The 19,050-nt window shown below is 46.9% G+C and overlaps 1 protein-coding gene across 3 annotated transcripts in view; it reads right to left on the reverse strand.

Moving 5' to 3' along the window:
- Positions 1–19,050, reverse strand: part of LOC140480147 (uncharacterized) — a 454,819-nt gene that overhangs the window by 274,922 nt on the left and 160,847 nt on the right. For 2 of the 3 annotated variants that reach the window (XM_072574857.1, XM_072574856.1), the window contains exons 5-7: positions 18,101–18,154; positions 6,319–6,372; positions 3,063–3,116 (exon numbers count right to left, since the gene is read on the reverse strand). In XM_072574857.1, coding sequence (XP_072430958.1) covers positions 3,063–3,116; positions 6,319–6,372; positions 18,101–18,154 — 162 coding nt within the window. The remainder of the gene's footprint in view (positions 1–3,062; positions 3,117–6,318; positions 6,373–18,100; positions 18,155–19,050) is intronic. The other variant, XM_072574858.1, reaches the window with a different exon arrangement.

The following is a 19,050-nucleotide window of genomic DNA, read 5'->3' on the forward strand; positions in this document are numbered from 1 at the left end:
CCCCCCAAAGCCTGTCCACCATCTACAAGGCACAGGTCAGGAGGGTGATGGAATACTTCCCAATTACCTGGATGGTTGCAGCTCCAACAACACTCAAGAAGCTTGACACTATCCAGGACAAAGCAGCCAGCTTGACTGGCACCCCATCCACAAGCATTCATTCCCTCCACCACCAAAGTTCAGTGGCAGATGCCCTGCATAAATTCCTCAAACCGACAACCACTTCAATCTAGAAGGCTACAGACAGCAGATACATGGAAACACTATTCCCTGCAAGTACCTCTCCAAGCCACTCACCATCCTGACTTGGAAAGATATCACCATTCTTTCACTGTTACTGGGTCAAAATCCTAGAATTCCCTTCCTAAGGGCATTGTGGGTCAATCTACAGCACATGGACTGCAGTGGTTCAAGAAAGTAGCTGACCACCACCTCATAGAGTCATAGAGTCATACCACATGGAAACAGACCCTTCGGTCTAACTCGTCCAGGCCGACCCAAGTTTCATAAATTAAACTAATCCCATGTCTGCACTTGGCCCATATAACTCTAAAACTTTCTTTTTCATGTACCTGTCCAAATGTCTTTTAAACATTGTAACTGTACCTGCATCTACCACTTCATCTGGAAGTTAATTCCATATGCAAACCATCCTCTTGTGTGAAAATGTTGTCTCTCATGTTCTTCTGAAACTTTTCTCCTCTCACCTTAAACCTATGCCCCCAGTTTTGAACTCCCCACATTAGGAAAAAGACCTTTGCCATTCACCTTACCTATACACCCTCGTGATTTTATAAACCTCTGTAAGGCCACCCCTCAGCCTCCTACACTCCAGTGAGAAACGTTCCAGCTTTTCTATCCTCTCCTTATAACGCAAACCCTCCAGTCCCTGCAACATCCTGTTCAATATTTTCTCAAATCTCTCCAATTTAATCATATCCTTCCAATAACAGCAACCAGAACTGGACACAATACTCCAGAAGAGGACTCAACAATGTCCTGTACAATCTCAATGTGACGTCCCAACTCCTATAGTCAATAGTCCACATGATGAACACAAGTGCGCTAAACTCCTTACTCTCCTTGTCTACCAATGATAAAACTTCTCACAGATCTACGTGTCTGAAACCCTCGGTCTCTCTTCTCAAGGGCAGTGAGGGATAGGCGATAAATACTGAACCAATCAGCAATACCCTCATCCCATGAATGAAGATTTATACACAGGTGTTTTTGGTATTAGCCAATGTCATCAAGCCACTATCATAGTGAGCATCAAAGTGGCACATGCTAGCTAACAGGGCTGTTGCTCTCCCTCCTGTCATTAGCAACTCCTTTAGAACCTTGTATATTCCAGGGTATTCAAACCTCATTATTTCGTGTCTCCTCATAATCTATCTCCTGGATTCTTAGTGAATTGAGACTGCTCTCAATCCAAAGCAAACTGTGGCACTACAATCATACATAATTCTCCAGCCGTGACCTATCCATAATTGGCACTAATCTGCCTCTGCCTTACATATTTTGCCTTGTGGATATATGTTGCTGTGGTTCAATGACTCAATGCCCAGTACCAGTTCTGGATGGAAGACCTGAAGGCAAGTTACTACAGTCTGTAAGGGTAGAAGGCACGATGTTGAGGAGACATAACCTTACCTTGTGGTTCCCTTAGGAAACCTGCACTCAGAAACAATATTAAAGCAGAGTCTCCTGTCTTTGGGCTTTTTCCCAGCACTGATTTTGACCACCCTGAACCAGTGTCCTCCCTAACTTCTCCAAAGAGAACAATACAGATTTAACAATCTATTCCAGGGTTGGAGCAAATCACTGCCAAAGCTGAAAGCAACAAATGCTGGAGATTACAGTGGGTCAGACAGCATCCAGGGAGGGACAGCAAGTTAGTGTTTCAAGTCTAGGTGACTCTTCACCAGCGCTGGAATGGGAGTTCCTCATTATTCTTGTAAATCTTTCCTCAGCCATGTCAAAGGTCCAGACACCAGCCAAGGCTGAAGCAGTAGTTTAAAACTTCCTTGTTCTTATTGCCTGTAAAATAATCTATGAAGGCCAGGATTCCCTTTTAATCCCTTTCTCAGCCTGTGGGAGAGAGGCCCAGGGAGAGAATTCAAAAGGTTTAGGATTTAGGCAGCTCAATAGCTCAGCCACCAAAGTTGGAGCAATGAGAACCAAGCTCAAGGCTGGAAGTAATACAGCACAGAGATCCCAGAGGGGCACAGTGGTTGGATCTGAAACCAAGGATTAGATTAGGTTCCCTACAGTATGGAAATAGGCCCTTCAGCCCAACAGGTCCACACCAACCTGCCGAAGAGTAACCCACCCAGACCCATTCCCCTACAATATATTTTACCCCGACTAACGCACCTCACGCTATGGGCAATTTAGAATGGCCAATTCACCTGACCTGCATATTTTTGGATTGTGAGAGGAAACCGGAGCACCCGGAAGAAACCCACGCAGACACGGGGGGAATGTGCAAACTCCACACAGACAATCACCCGAGGTGGGACTTGAACCCTGGTTCTGTGAGGCAGCAGTACTAACCACTGAGCCACCATGCCACCCAAGGTCAGGTACTGAGAACAGCACAGTGATGGGTGGCTGGGACTGGAGGGGAGTAAGGAAGAAGGCTGCAAGGTTTTGGAATTATGAAGGTGAAGAAAATGGAAACTCAACCAGGAGATGGTTAGAGTCACAGACAAGTCCTGGTGCCATCAATGGAATGCCATGTATTGAAAGTGGAAACTTTGCTCATTTCAGACACATCCCCAGGACAGACTTCAAATTATTGCTGTACAATGACATTGCTCACTGGCATTTTAAATTCCCTGAGCAGGTTAGGATCGCTTGTTGAAATTCAACTTTTCCTGAAACAATTCTGTCTTTTAGCAAGCAAAACTCACTATCTGCAAGAAAACACTGTGTTAAAATTCACCGGATATACAAAAGAAGCCCCAGGCTCAAAACATTCCAATATTTTGGATTTATTTTCGTTTTTGAATGCACACTCTCGATGAAAATATTTCATGAACAAAAAAACAGTTTATTACCTTTTGACCTGATGAACCAGGAGGGCCAACTGGACCAATGGGACCTGGGTCCCCCTGTGTGTGAGAGAGAGAGAGAGAGAGAAAGAGAGGGAGAGAAATCACAAGATGAGGCGCAAAAGTGTCAAACTAAATATTTTATACTTTCAGGGAATTCCACTATCACTTCTGGTTGGTGTGTGTTGAACATAACACACTGACCTCAGAGAACATATCAGGGAAAAAGTTACAGGGTAATTGGAAATAAAGCAGGAGGAGGGGGGCAATTGGACAACTTGTCCAAAGAGCTAGAATATGCACAATGGGCTGAACAGCTGTCATCAGGGTTGTATGATTTTGTGCTCGGTTGAACACCTTTGGTCTTCTCCTGCCTTCTCTGTTCTGGGCAGAATGAGAGCGTAGATCTCATTGTAATCCATACTCCCCATTGGGTTTGACATAATGCGAAGCTGTTCCCATCACCCATCTGTTCCCCCTCCCCCAGAGACACTGGCTGTTACCCACCAGTTTGCAAGGTTTGAGGACGTCAGCTGTAACACAGGGAAAGAGCGAGAGGAGTCAACTTCTTGTCACAGGCAACTTTCCCAAGGTAAAACCTCAGCAGTTTGCTGTGAAGTCTTTGAGAGATCTCCCCCCACTTCTGCCCCCACCCCATTTGAATGGGCTCATATTTACTAAGGGCAGGCAGGAATGTAAGAAGAAGCTACATTCAGATCAGCCATGAATGGCAGAGCAGGTGTGGAAGGGCTGAATGGCCTACTCTTCCTACTAATTCAGGTGAGCACATCTTCAGTGTGTTGCTAAGGAGCTTCTAGATTCATCCACAGGAAGACTAACTAAACAATGAGAGACCCCTGAGAAATCAGGTCAAAGAAGATTTTGTATCACAGTCTGAATGAGTTAAAATTGAAACAGCATGTCAAACCACACTTTCTACAGGATTATTGTTTCTCGGAAGATTACGTGAGAGCAGTGTTCCCTCCTCCTTCATTGGGAACGATGAACAAAATAATATTTTTTGTGTTCATGGGAGACGTAGAGAGAAATGTGGAGGGAGATGGGATAGTGGGTGGAGACAGGGAGGGGAGATGGGGAGGGGAGATGGGGAGGGGAGATGGGGAGGGGAGAGGGGGAGGGGAGATGGGGAGGGGAGAGGGGAGATGGGGAGTGGAGACAGGGAGGGGAGATGGGGAGGGGAGAGGGGGAGGGGAGATGGGGAGGGGAGATGGGGAGTGGAGACAGGGAGGGGAGATGGGGAGGGGAGAGGGGGAGGGGAGATGGGGAGGGGAGATGGGGAGTGGAGACAGGGAGGGGAGAGGGGAGATGGGGAGGGGAGAGGGGGAGGGGAGATGGGGAGGGGAGACGGGGAGGGGAGATGGGGAGGGGAGATGGGGAGGGGAGAGGGGGAGGGGAGAGGGGGAGGGGAGATGGGGAGTGGAGACAGAGAGGGGAGAGGGGAGGGGAGACAGGGAGGGAGATGGGGAGGGGAGAGGGGGAGGGGAGATGGGGAGGGGAGAGGGGGAGGGGAGACGGGGAGGGGAGACAGGGAGGGGAGAGGGGAGATGGGGAGGGGAGATGGGGAGTGGAGACAGGGAGGGGAGAGGGGAGATGGGGAGGGGAGAGGGGGAGGGGAGATGGGGAGTGGAGACAGGGAGGGGAGATGGGGAGGGGAGATGGGGAGGGGAGAGGGGGAGGGGAGATGGGGAGGGGAGATGGGGAGGGGAGACGGGGAGGGGAGACAGGGAGGGAGAGGGGAGATGGGGAGGGGAGACAGGGAGGGAGGTGGAGAGGAAGAGGGGGAGGGAGATGGGGTGGGAAAGGGGGAGGGAGACGGGGAGGGGAGAGGGGGAGGGGAGAAGGGGGAGGGGAGATGGGGAGGGGAGATGGGGAGGGGAGATGGGGAGGGGAGATCGGGAGGGGAGATGGGGAGGGGAGATGGGGAGGGAGAGGGGAGATGGGGAGGGGAGACAGGGAGGGAGAGGGGAGGAAGAGGGGGAGGGAGATGGGGTGGGAGAGGGGGAGGGAGAGGGAGTGAGGGACAGGGAGGGGAGACCGGGGGAGAGGGGGAGGGGAGACAAGGAGGGAGAGGGGGAGGGAGACAAGGAGGGAGAGGGGGAGGGAGACGGGATAGTGGATGGAGACAGGGAGGGGAGATGGGGAGGGGAGACGGGGAGGGGAGACAGGGAGGGAGACGGGGAGGGAGACGGGGTGGGAGAGGGGGAGGGAGAGGGGGAGGGAGACGGGATGGTGGGTGGAGACAGGGAAAGGAGATGGGGAGGGAAGACAGGGAGGGAGATGGGGTGGGAGAGGGGGGGACGGAGACGGGGAGGGAGAGGGGGAGGTAAAGGGGGAGGCAGAGGGGGAGGGAGAGGGGGAAGGAGAGGGGGTGAGGGACAGGGAGGGGAGACCGGGGGAGAGGGGAAGGGGAGTCAGGGAGGGATTCGGGGAGGGAGAGAAGACAGGGAGGGGACGGGGGGCGGGGGGGAGAGTTTTGAATTGAAAACAGTGGCTGGAGAATCTTTAAAATGAGAGCCACACCATTGAGAAGATAAATCCAATAGCATTTCTGGAGAAGTCCTAGTGTCCTCTTCCTTGAACTGAACAATTAGAATTGAGATCAATTGAAGTTGTCATGGAACATGATATTAAGGTGAGTAAAGAGAGATGACATCCCAAGCAAACATAATCTAATTGAATGGTGGGATAGGTTCAAGGGGTTGAATGGCCTCCTCCTGTACCTAACCTCCTCACTGCCAGTGCCGATCTGGTTTAAAGTGACCGGTTTGATTACCCCGGCCTGACTGACAAATGGTTGAGGCCACTGCTCCCAAGTAATCTCATGCAACTTGGAACGATCACTCAGACCCAACACCTCGTGCGAGAAGGAGACAGAAAGCTAATTGACAGCAGTGAGACCCTCCAGCACTCCCTGCCCACACCCTGTCAGCCCGTGCAAAACCAAACCCACATGAAACAGAAAACACACACAGATCGAATACTGATGGCAACTGCAGAAACAAGACATGCAGAACACATCGATGCTTTGCAACACCACATCTCAACACTGAAATCATGCACATTGACCAGGCTCTCCAAGTCTCACTTCACTGATAACCAATTCTCCTTGAAAGAGCAGAGTAATTCAGTGTTCACCATGCAGACAAGGAGCAGTGATGGACAGGGAGGAGCAGTACAGACACGAGTACACAGAAGACTCCCCATGACGCAGGCACACAGATGAGATCCCAGACCAATTTACCTGTTCGCCTGATGGTGCTTTAATGGGGAATAAGCCAGGTTCGCCTTTGGGGCCCTAATGTAGGAATTATATACGCACCAACATAATAAACAAACAGAAGGCAAGTCAACTCACCGTGACTTATCAGATATAACATGAGACAATGCAAATCGTCAATGAGAATAACTGTGGCTATATAAATGACTGTAAGTACTGCCGTGAACATAACGCAATTATTGATGACTGGTTTGCAGCAATCCACAGATTGAAAGAAAGGTTAATTTGTTCAGACATTTAGCATCTATGTGAGGCAAATTGCATCTGCCTTCCCCGTTTCTCCTTCACTGGAGAATTAAGTCAACAAATGGAAAGTTAACATCACCATGGAAATACATACTCATCCATTAGACTCGAATTTGCATCTAAAGGGCTTCAATTCAACTCAATTAAAATAAGCTTAGCCATCAAAATGTTTTGCTATTACTCATCAATGGGGTTATGCATTTTGTGCACCATACAGCAGTGGGCTGAAACTAAGAGAATCATTCTCAAACAAAGCACCCTTCTTACTAGTTGAAACAACTTCATCCAGGTTTGTTGGCACTGGCTACTGGTGAGTCAGAAGGCTGTGGGTTAAAATCCTACCCTTGGGATTGAGAACTGAGTGTGGATTGACATCACAGCAAAGGATTAAGGGAGAGTGCATTGTTATAGCGCCTCCTTACAGATAGTTTATACTGAATCACCTCTGGGTGTTCTTTAGGATATGGGTCAGAAAGCTCTCGCAAACAGACAAAGTATAACAGTCGGACACTTCATGGTCTATCCAGACTGCGGTTTCCGATTGGTAAATCTGGTCGGTTTACAGACTACAGAGCAACAACCTGCATTTCTGTAGTATCTTTAACCAAGGAATGCATTCCAAGATGCTCCAAAGGAGCAATAATCACAGAAAACCTGACACCAAATCATCGCAGGAGATAGCAGAGAATCAAATGTTTGCTCATTTAGGATTTCAGGAGCGTCACAAGAGAGAGCAAGAGAGAGAGTGAATGTGACAAAGAGAGAATGAAAGACAGAGAATGCGACGGGGAGAGAGAGAATGTGATAGCGAGAGGGAATGAGACAGAGAGAGAGAATGTGACACAGACAGAGAATGCAACAGAGAGGGACAGAGAGAGGGAGAGAATGAGAGAGAATGTGACAGAGAGAGAGAATTTGACAGAGAAAATAAGATAGAGAGAGAGAAAATGTGACAGAGAGAAACAATGAGAAAGAGACAGAGACAATATGACAGAGAAAGAGAATGTGAGAGGGAGAAAGAGAATGAGATAGAGAGGATTAGAGAAAGAATTCCAGGGGTGGGAGAAGGGTACAGGAGCTAAACGCATGGCCACAAGTGATGGAGCGATTCAAATCAAGGAGGCTGAATGGGTGAGGATTCAAGGAGTGCAGAGACCCACCTGTGAAAACACAAATTAGACCGTTCAGTCCCTTATTCCACCATTAATTAAGAGGATGGCTGATCGGATCACTCCACCGTCACACCTATACCCCACTACCCTTTCATCCCTTTACTTATCAAGAAACTACCTCTGCCTTAAAAATATTCAAGGATTCTGCTTCGATCACCTTTGGAGGAAGAGACTCCTGGAGACTCATCACCAACAGAGAGACAAAAAATTCTTATCTCTGTCTGGAACAGGCAATTGCTGATTTCAAATCAGTGATCTCTAGTTTCAGATTCTACCACAAGAGGAAACATCTTTGAACTTAGACTCAGAGAATCATAGAGATGTACAGCAGGGAAAGAGACCCCTTGGTACAACCTGTCCATGCCGACCAGATATTCTAAACTAACCTCGTCCTATTTACTGAGGGAGGATATTCCTGGGAATACATCCAGGGAAGTTATTTGGGTGGAACTGAGAAATAAGAAAGGAACACTTCTAGTTTCTTGCTTGCAATTCTGGTCTCCTTCCTATCGGAAGGATATTGTGAAACTTGAAAGGGTTTAGAAAAGATTTACAAGGATGTTGCCAGGGTTGGGGATTTTGTGCTATTAGGGAGAGGTTGAATAGACTGAGGCTGTTTTCCCTGGAGCAATGGAGCCTGAGGGGTGACATTATAGGGGTTTATAAAATCATGATGGGCATGGATAGGAAAAGTAGACATGGTCTTTTCCCTGGGGTGGGGGAGTCCAGAACTAGGTTAGGGTGAAAGGGGAAAGATATAAAAGTGACCTAAGGGGCAACATTTTCACGAGTTGCCAGGGGCAGTGGTGGAGGCTGATACAATTACAGCATTTAAAAGGCATCTGGATGGATATATGAAAAGGAAGGGTTTGGAGGGATATAGGTCAAATGCTGGCAAATGGGACTAGATTAGTTTAGGATATCTGGTCAGCATGGACAAGTTGGACCAAAGGGTCTGTTTCCATGTTGCACATCTCTATGACAAGCAACATGAATTTGACTGGGAAAACACTACTATTATAAGACAAGCCAAACAGAGAACAGCCAGGGAGTTCCTAGAGGCATGGCACTCATCCACAGACTCTATCAACAAACACATCGACCTGGACCCAATATACCGACCACTGCAGCGGACAGCTGGAACTGACAACCGGAAGCGGCAGAGACAAACCACTACAAATGCCGGAGGAAACATCACAGAAGCGCTTCACAGGAGGCTCCCAAGCACTGAGGATGTCACCTAGACAGGGGACGAAATGTCTGCAACACAAATTCCCAGCTCGGCGAACAGAACCACAACATCTCTATGACTCTATGACTGAATTTGGCAGCATGTGGCCCATATCCCCTTTAAACCCTTCCTATTGATATGCCCATCCAAATACCTTTTACCAGCCTCCACCACATCCTCTGGCAGCTCATTCCATACACACACCACCCTCTGCATGAAAACATTGCCCCTTACGTCCCTTTTAAATCTTTCCCCTCTCACCTAAACCTATGCCCTCTAACTTTGAACTCCCCTTCCCTGGGGGAAAGACCTTGAGTATTCATCCTATCTATGCTCATGATTTTACAAACTTCTATAACATTACCCCTAAGCCTCCACCACTCCGGGGAAAACACACTCAGCCTCTCCCCATAGCTCAAACCCTCCAACCCTGGCAACATCTGCTGAATCCTTTCAAGTTTCACAACATCTTCAAGTCCCCTCAGGTTTCAGTCAAGTTGCCATTTAGTTTTCTGAACTCTAGCAGATACAAGCCTGTCATATCCAACCTTTCCTCACAAAACTACCCACTCATTCCGGATATTAGTTTGGGAAACCTTCTCTGAACTGCCTCCAAAGCACACAATATCTGTATAACTGGAGTATAACCTCCCTACTGCTGTATTCCAACTGCTGACAGGGCTAAAGGCAACTACATAGAGAGGGATCTGCAAATAAAGGTGATACCTTCAAAAACACAGCACCGGTAAACGGGAACCAGCAGAGGTCAGTCAGCACAAAGGTGTTGGGGCAACAGGTATTGGTGTGAGTTATGATTGGGGACAGCAGAGTTTTGTTTGAGCTGTTGTTTATAAGGCCCCTGAGACATGCAAATGAGGGGATTCGCACCTGTTGAAAGGAACTCCTGTCGAATAAGCTATTGATGGAGTCAGACTGAGTTTTGCATTCACAGATATTCCACTACCAGGCACGTTTTGATCCTTTATCTAATCTTAGTGAGCCGGCATTGTATGGATTTGTTCGGTATTCAATACTTTTTGAATTATTGGCTCGTGAAAGAATTTGGTTGGAAGTTGAATTAACCACACCGAGCCCCTTTCACTTAGGAATGACACAATTAACAAAATGCCAGTTAATCTTAAGAAGGAAAAATGTATTTGGCCGGAGGCTTGTTTTCTCTGGTTTGACCTTATGGGAAATAAGTTTATGAGAGGAACTACACTGTCAAGAAATATTTTCTTTTGTGTGAACTAGCAGATGCTTGACAGCTGGAATATTTAAATGATCAATTATTCCACCTCTCACTGTCTGTCCTGCTGATTGGGCAGCTCCCACCTGGTTCCATGGAAACAAAGAAAACAGGAGCAGGATTAGGCCATTCGGCCGTTCGAGCCTGCTCCACCGTTCAATAGGATCATGGCTGATCATCCAACTCAGTCCCCTGTTCCTAGTTTCTCCCCACACCCTTTGATCCCTTTAGCCCTAAGAAGTTTATCTAGCATCTTCTTGAAAACATTTGATGCTTTAGCCTCAACCGCTACCTGTGGGAATGAATTCCACAGACTGGCCACTCTCTGGGTGAAAACTCATCTCTGTTGTAAATGGCCTATCCCATATCCTTAGACCTTGAGCCCCAGTCACTCCAGCCCTCGGGAACATCCTTCCTGCCTTTACCCTGTCTAAGAGAAAGGGAGGACTGCAGATGCTGGAGATCAGAGCTGAAAATGTGTTGCTGGAAAAGCGCAGCAGGTCAGGCAGCATCCAAGGAGCAGGAGAATCGATGTTTTGGGCATGAGCCCTTCTTCGGGAAAGGGCTCATTCCTGAAGAAGGGATCATACCCGAAACATCGATTCTCCTGCTCCTCGGATGCTGCCTGACCTGCTGCACTTTTCCAGCAACATATTTTCAGCTTTACCCTGTCTAATCTTGTTTCAATTTTACAGGTTTTTGCGAGATCCCCCTCATTCTTCTAAACTCCAGTGAATATAGTCAAAAAGTGTGGCACTGGAAAACCACAGCAGGTCAGGGAGCATTTGAGAAGCAGCAGAGTCAATGTTTCGGGCATAAGCCCTTCATCAGCCCTCTCCTGCTCTTCGTATGCTTCCTGGTCTGCTGTGCTTCTCCAGCAGCCACACTTTTCGACTCTGGCTTTCCAGCATCAACTGTCCTTCACAGCTCCCTGATGAAGAAGCAACACCCCGAATAAACCTGTTGGACCATAACCTGGTCCAACATCTCCAAATCACGGTCTGCTACACCTGAATTCTTACGTCCAATGCCGGAGTGAACACTTTGACAAGTCATTGAACTTGAAACATTAACTCTGTTTCTTCCTCCACGGGTTTTGCGAGCTCTGCTGAGTTTCTACAGCAGTTTCTGTTTTTGTTTTAGATTTCCAGCATCTGCAGTTCTTTGTTGTATTTTGAGGTATGAGGGCACCCGGGTTGCGTTGCATCTCTCCCTTTCCCTATTTGTCTAATCATAACCAGAGAATCCCCAGCTTTGGTCTCTCCTCATGCTGCTGTGCTGTTACCTCTGATAGCCCTCTAACAGTCAATGTGTTGCTGGAAAAGCGCAGCAGGTCAGGCAGCATCCAAGGAGCAGGAGAATCGACGTTTCAGGCATAAGCCCTTCTTCAGGAAACGCCCAAAATGTCGATTCTCCTGCTCCTTGGATGCTGACCTGCTGTGCTTTTCCTGCAACACATTTTCAGCTCTGATCTCCAGCATCTGCAGTCCTCACTTTCTCCAACAGTCAATGCTTGGATGTTGCTATCTCCCATCACAGTGCTGTCCCTAGGGGATATCTGTCAGAGCTCACACAGCCAGACAATCCTTTCCTTTCTTATTAATTGTTATTTCTAGAAATTCACATTATCTGACAAGGCCCTCCAAAAACACGGGCTTCTTTCAGGCAAAACGAATACTTTAAAATTAACCTGTCTGGTCCTGTTAGGTGAAGGACAGCGTGTAGAATTTGAACTCAAACCTTCTGACACATCGGTAAGAAACATTACCACTGCATCACAAGAGTCTTATTCCCATGCATTCCCCCCAGCACTAGGATTTTTTCTTTATTCTGTTACAGGATGTGGGTGCCACTAGCATGACCATCATTTGTTATCCATCCTTAACTATCATCGATCTCTAGATACTCTCTTGACCTTTGCACAGGCCAGCTAAGAATCAACTATAATTGCAGTGGGTCTGGAGTCACATGTAAAAACAATGACTGCAGATGCTGGAAACCAGATTCTGGATTAGTGGTGCTGGAAGAGCACAGCAGTTCAGGCAGCATCCAAGTAGCTTCGAAATCGACGTTTTGGGCAAAAGCCCGTCATCAGGAATCATTCCTGATGAAGGGCTTTTGCCCGAAACGTCAATTTCAAAGCTACTTGGATGCTGCCTGAACTGCTATGCTCTTCCAGCACCACTAATCCAGAATGGAGTCACATGTAGGCCAGACCAGGTAAGGACCACAGCTTCCTTCCCTTTATAAAGGATATTAATGAACCTGCTGGTTTTCACAACTCTGGATGAGAGGTTCATGATTGCTGTTACTGAAACTAGCTAATATTCCAGCTGTTACAAATTGAATTCAACACCTACCCTCAGCCATGATGGGACTTGAACCAATGTCTGGATTGGTGGTGCTGGAAGAGCACAGCAGTTCAGGCAGCATCCAACGAGCAGCGATTTCGCTGCTCGTTGGATGCTGCCTGAACTGCTGTGCTCTTCCAGCACCACCAATCCAGAATTTGATTTTCAGCATCTGCAGTCATTGTTTTTACCTTGAACCAATGTGTCCACAACATTCACCTCTCTCTGCATTAAGAGTCTGATGACATTACCACCGCAGTATCAAGGTCCTAAACTGTGAAGAAGACATTGTAGAATTCCGAAAGGACATAGGTAAAGTCAGTGGAGTGGACAGATAGATGAAATTGAATGCAGAGAACTGTGAAGTGATGCATTTTGGTTAGAAGAAAATTGAAAGACAATATAAAATAGGGAGTATAATTCTAAAGAGGATGCAGGATCAAACGGACCTTGTGTAGACACACCCACATCATTGAAGGTGACAGGACAGGTGGAGAGAGCAGTTGATAAAGCACACAGTATCCTCTGCGTTATCATTAACAGAGGCATTGAGCACAAGAGCAAGGAGGTGTTCGTGAACTTGTTGGATCTCAGCTGGAGTATTGTGAACAGTCGAGAGTGCCTCATGACGGGAAAGATACAAATGTATTAGAGAGGGAGCATGGAAGTGATTTATAAGAATAGTTCCCAGAATAAGAAACTTCAGTGATGAGGACAGATTGAAGTAATTGGGACTGTTCTCCTTAATGAAAAGAAGTTGAGAGGAGATTTGATAGATCAAAATCATGGGCAGGCTCGATAAATAAGTAGGATCTGTTCTTGCTTGTAAAAAGAATGAGTGGACACAAATTAAAAGTGATTTCCAAACAAAACAAGGCTGATGTACAAAAAAAGACTTTCTCACCCAATGAGTGGTTAGGGTCTGGAATGCAGTGCCTGGAAATGTGGTGGAGGCAGGCTCAACTGAGGCATCCCAGAGGGAATTGCACGGAATTTGGATGGAAATAGTTTGCAGGGAATGGGGGAAAAAGGCAGGAGATTGACACTAAGTCACAATGTTCTTTGGATAGCTTGTGCAGGCATGATGGGCTGAATGGTCTCACAGAAACACAGAAACTAGGAGCAGGAGTAGGCCAATCGGCCCTTCGAGCCTGCACCGCCACTCAATATGATCATGGCTGACCATGCAATCTCAGTCTCCCATTCCCATCCTCTCCCTATTCCCCTTGATCCCTTTAGCCACAAGGGCCACATCCTGTTCCCTCTTGAATTTATCGAATGAACTGGCCCCAACAGCTTCCTGTGGGAGAGAATTCCACAGCCTCACAACTCTGAGTGAAGAAATTCTTCCTTATCTTGCAGTTTCCTTTAAACTTTCTCCCCTCACCTAAAACCTATGACACCTAATATTTGACATTTCCGCTCTGGGAAAAAAATTCTGACCATCTGCTCTGTCCATGCCTCTCATAATTTTATATATTCCTATCAGGTCACCCCTCAGCCTCCGACACTCTAGCAAAAACAATCCAGGTTTGTCCAAACACTCCTTACAGCTAACACTATCAGGTAACATCCCGGTAAACCCCTTTGTCCTTATAGCTAACGCTATCGGGTAACATCCCGGTAAACCCCTTTGTCCTTATAGCTAACACTATCAGGTAACATCCCGATAAACCCCTTTGTCCTTATAGCTAACGCTATCAGGTAACATCCCGGTAAACCCCTTTGTCCTTATAGCTAACACTATCAGGTAACATCCCGATAAACCCCTTTGTCCTTATAGCTAACGCTATCGGGTAACATCCCGGTAAACCCCTCTGGCACCCTCTCCAAAGCCTACAGTGTGGTGACCTGAACAGCACACAACACTCCAAATATGGCCTAACTAAAGTCTTTTTCACTTGTGTTGCCACTTCCAGGGAGCTATGGACTTGCATCCTATGATCACTCTGTACAGTACACCAATGCTCCTCAGATCCTGCCATTTATTGTATGCTTTCCTTTTGTATTTGGCCTTCCAAAATACACCACCTCACACTTGTCTGGAATAAACTCCAGATGCCATTTTCCAGCCAAGTTTCCAACTGATCTATATCCTGCTGCATCCTTTGACAACCTTCCTCACTATCCATAATGCCACCAATTTTCATGTTGTCTGCAAACTTACTAATCAGCCTGCCTACATTTTCATCCAAATCATTTATATATATGATAAATAACAGTCCCAGCTAATGATCCTCGCAGAACCCCAATGTTCACAGACTCCCAGTAAGGAAATCGCCCCTCTACAACTACCCTCTGTCTCCTCTGATGCAATTGTCCAAGGATGATGTCAGAGCAGTAAGTTATTACAGCCTAGGCTGAGGGAGAAATAATGAAGGATTTGATTGAGTGGATACAGAAAAGATGTTTCCTCTTGTCAAAACTGTTAATAAAATAGCAACCAGAAACCCGATTCATAGGGTCATATAATCATAGCACCTACAGCACAGAAAATGCAGCTACATCTTCAGTCCATTGAGTGGTCAGAAACAGCCACCTAATTATTCGGATCACATTTTCCAGAATGTAGCCCATTGCCTTGTATGCCTTGGCATTTCTGATGAAGGGCTTATGCCCAAAACGTCCATTCTCCTGCTCCTCGGACACTGCCTGACCTGCTGTGCTTTTCCAGCACTACACTCGCGACTCTGATCTTCAGCATCTGCAGTCCTCACTTTCTCCATGGCACTGCAATGCCCATCTAAATACTTCAGTCTTCAGTTTCAGCCTCTCCCACCCATACAGGCAGTGAGTTCCAGATTCCCCATCACCCTCTGGGTGAAAACTTCTGCTCTCAGATCTCCTTGAAACCACTTGCTCCTTAAACTGATGCCCTCTGGTCTTAGACACGTCTGCCAATGGGGAAGAGATTCTCACGATTTACTCTGTCGATGCCTCTCAAAAGTGAGTATCCTTCAATCAGACTGTCCTCATAGTCTCTTTCACTCCAAGGAAAACGAACCCAGTCCATCCAACAAAGAAAACAGTCCAGGAAAGAAAAATGAAAGAGTTTGAAATATTTCACCCATTCCTGAGCAGGAGATCAGGGTAGAGTCATAGAGTCCTACAGCATGGAAACAGGCCCTTTGGCCCAAACTGGTCCATGCTGACCAAAGTGTCCATTCACTCTAACCCCCATTTCCCCGCACTTGGCCCATACCCTTCTAGGGTAGGATTGACTGGTATGAGGAGTCATAGTTTGAAGATATTAGGAGGAAAGTACAGAGGAGACGTCAGAGGTAAGTTCTTTACGCAGAGAGTTGTGAATGCATGGGATGCATTTTCAGTGGTGGTGGTGGAAGCAGAGTCATTAGGGACATTTAAGCGACTGCTGGACATGCACATGGATAGCGGTGAGTTGAGGGGTGTGTAGGTGAAGTTACTATATTTTACATTAGGATTAAACCTCGGCACAACATCATGGGCCAAAGGGCCTGTTCTGTGCTGTAATTTTCTATGTTCTATGTTCTAAATCTTTGCTATCCATGTATTTGTCCAACTGCCTTTTAAATGTTGTTAATGCACCCGCCTCAACCACTTCCGCTGGCAGCTCATTCCATATGCGTACCACCCTCTGTGTAAAACAGTTGCCCCTCGGATTGTCTTTTATTCTTTCCCCTTTAACCTTAAACTGATGCCCTCTAGTCCTCGACTCCCCAACCCTGGGTAAGACTGAGTGCATCCATCCTATCCATGCCTCTCATGATTTTATACACTGCTATAAGGTCCCCCCTCAGTCTCCTATGCTCTAAGGAAAAATGTCTAGCTCACGCAGAGGGTAGTACATGTATGGAATGAGCTGCCACGGGAAATGGGGGAGGCTAGTACAATTACAACATTTAAAAGGCATCTCGTTGGCTATACGAATAGGAAGGGTTTAGAGCGATTCGGGCCAAAACCTGGCAAATGGGACTAGATTAGTTTTGGGTATCTGGTCAGCATGGACAAGTTGGACTAAAGGGTCTGTTTCCATTCTGTACATCTCTGTGACTCTATGATTCTTGTCCAACCTCTCCCTATAACTCAGTCCCCTGAGTCTTGGCAATAGCCTTGTAAATTTCATCTGCACTCTTTCCAGTTTAATAACATCCTTCCTGTAGCAAAGTGACCAAAACTGAACACAATACTCCAAGTACGGCCTCACCAATGTCCTGTACTACTGCAACATAACTTCCCAACTTCTATACTCAATGCCCTAACTGATGAAGGCCAGGCAAAAGTGAGGACTGCAGATGCTGGAAACCAGAGTTTAAATCAGAGTGGTGCTGGAAAAGCACAGCAGATCAGGCAGCATCCGAGGAGCAGGAAAATCGACGTTTCGGGCAAAAGCTAATGAAGGCCAGTGTGCCAAAAGCCTTCCTCACTGCCCTCTCTACCTGTGACTTTAAGTTATCCAAGGAATTTGCTCTGTTTCCCAAATGAACAAAGGATGTGCATTTATATAGCACCCTTCACCATCTGACGTCACAGTAAAGTACTTTACAACCAATTAAGAACCTGTTTTGAAGTGTATTTGCCTTTGTTATGTGGGAACCATGGCAACCAATTTGCACATGGTGAGATGCCACAAACTGTAATATAGTAATGACTGGGATGACGCTCGTGATGTTGTTTGAGGGATAAGCCACAGCGATATGCCTCATCTCCTGTGTTCCTGTAACATGGAGCTCCAGAATCTTGTGCATGCCCCAGGAGGGCAGAAGGGAGCTCGATTGATCTTCCCCCAAAAGGCAGCATCTCTGACACTGCAGTGTTCAGTCTGAGGGTCAACGGATAATTCCACACTACTTGCTCGGGAATGGGACTCATCATAGAATCCTGTACAATGTGGAATAGGCCATTCAGCATATCAAGTCCACACCATCCCTCTGAAGAGTAGCAACCCCCCCCACCAACAACCCCCACTCCCCACCTTTTCCTGTAACCCTGCAGTTGGCTAATCCACCAGGCCTGCACATCCCTGAACACTATGGGCAATTTAGCATACATTGCCAATCCACATAACCTGCACACCTTTGGATTGTGGGAGGAAACTGGAGCACCCAGAGGAAACTCACACAGACGCAGGGAGAATGTGCAAATTCCACACAGACAGTCGATCGAACCAATATGATGTGCAAACACATTACTGAGCCACCGTCATCTTGATCTTGGAAACAAAGTGAGGAGCCTATCCTACAATTTGCAAATAAACGACAAACAAATCTTGCTTTTTTTCTCGAACTTTGCCATTTCAGACCTTTGATGTCAGTCCAAGGAAGCAATCATATTTCACTGGAGGAGAAAGCAGTTTTGTTCCTCACCCAGGACCTGAGTTTGATTCACATATGGCTCCAGTCAATCACAGCAGATAATGATTTAATGGTTTAAGGCAGCTGGAATACTTCAAAGGCTGTTTACATATGGAAAACGGTAAGTTAGTGACATAGATTAATTACTTCAGAGTCACATATACCTTCGGGCCCGGTAGTCCTGGTAAGCCTGGGTTCCCATGTTGTCCTGGTAAACCCTAGTGACATGAAGCACACTATTACATCAGGGTCAGCATCATGTTAAAATTTCACAATATAAGCATTAACTCGTAAAAGGGGGAAAGAAAACACATTTGGAATTGGTACAGTTCTCTATAATTTGCAGCGTGCTCACAGCAATTTGACTCTGTTTTTCCAACTCTGTAGGCAATGGAGAAACTCCAGCTATAAACAAGACAGAGGAACAGATCTAATAACTGCAAACCAGATGACCATCACTGAGCTCAAACGTACTGTAACCGGAAAACTTATTCCTCTTTAGTTCCCTTCCCAGAGGCAGGTCTGACCCATCCTGGACAGCACAGATTAGATTACTTACAGTGTGGAAACAGGCCCTTCGGCCCAACAAGTCCACACCGACCCTCCGAAGAACAACCCACCCAGACCCATTCCCCTACATTTACCCCTTCACCTAACACTACGGGCAATTTGGCTTGGCCAATTCACCTAACCTGCACATTTTTGGCTGTGGGAGGAAACCCATGCAGACACTGGGAGAATGTGCAAACTCCACACAGACAGTTGCCTGAGGCAGGAATTGAACCCCGGGTCTCTAGCGCTGTGAGGCAGCAGTGCTAACCACTGTGCCACCATGCCGGAAGAGCAAGGAAGGCCGATTTCAAATCCTTTCCGGACCGAACAGGGAATTAAACACCACGTTGACAGTAAGGATCTGACTTTTTATCCGGCCGACTGAGCTAACCAGGCCGTCCCCCGGAGTCCATGTGACTGTGTCCACCCCTGTGTTTATAGTATGCTGCAGCGACACAGTGCTGGTGGAGGGTCCTGCCTTGATTCCATCACTTGCTGATCAGGAATCTCTCCCACTCTTACAACTGCATTGTGGCTTTACCTCCAGCACAGGAGCTGTAGT

The sequence above is a fragment of the Chiloscyllium punctatum genome, chromosome 7 (genome assembly GCF_047496795.1).
Source record: "Chiloscyllium punctatum isolate Juve2018m chromosome 7, sChiPun1.3, whole genome shotgun sequence".
Lineage (NCBI taxonomy): Eukaryota > Metazoa > Chordata > Chondrichthyes > Orectolobiformes > Hemiscylliidae > Chiloscyllium > Chiloscyllium punctatum.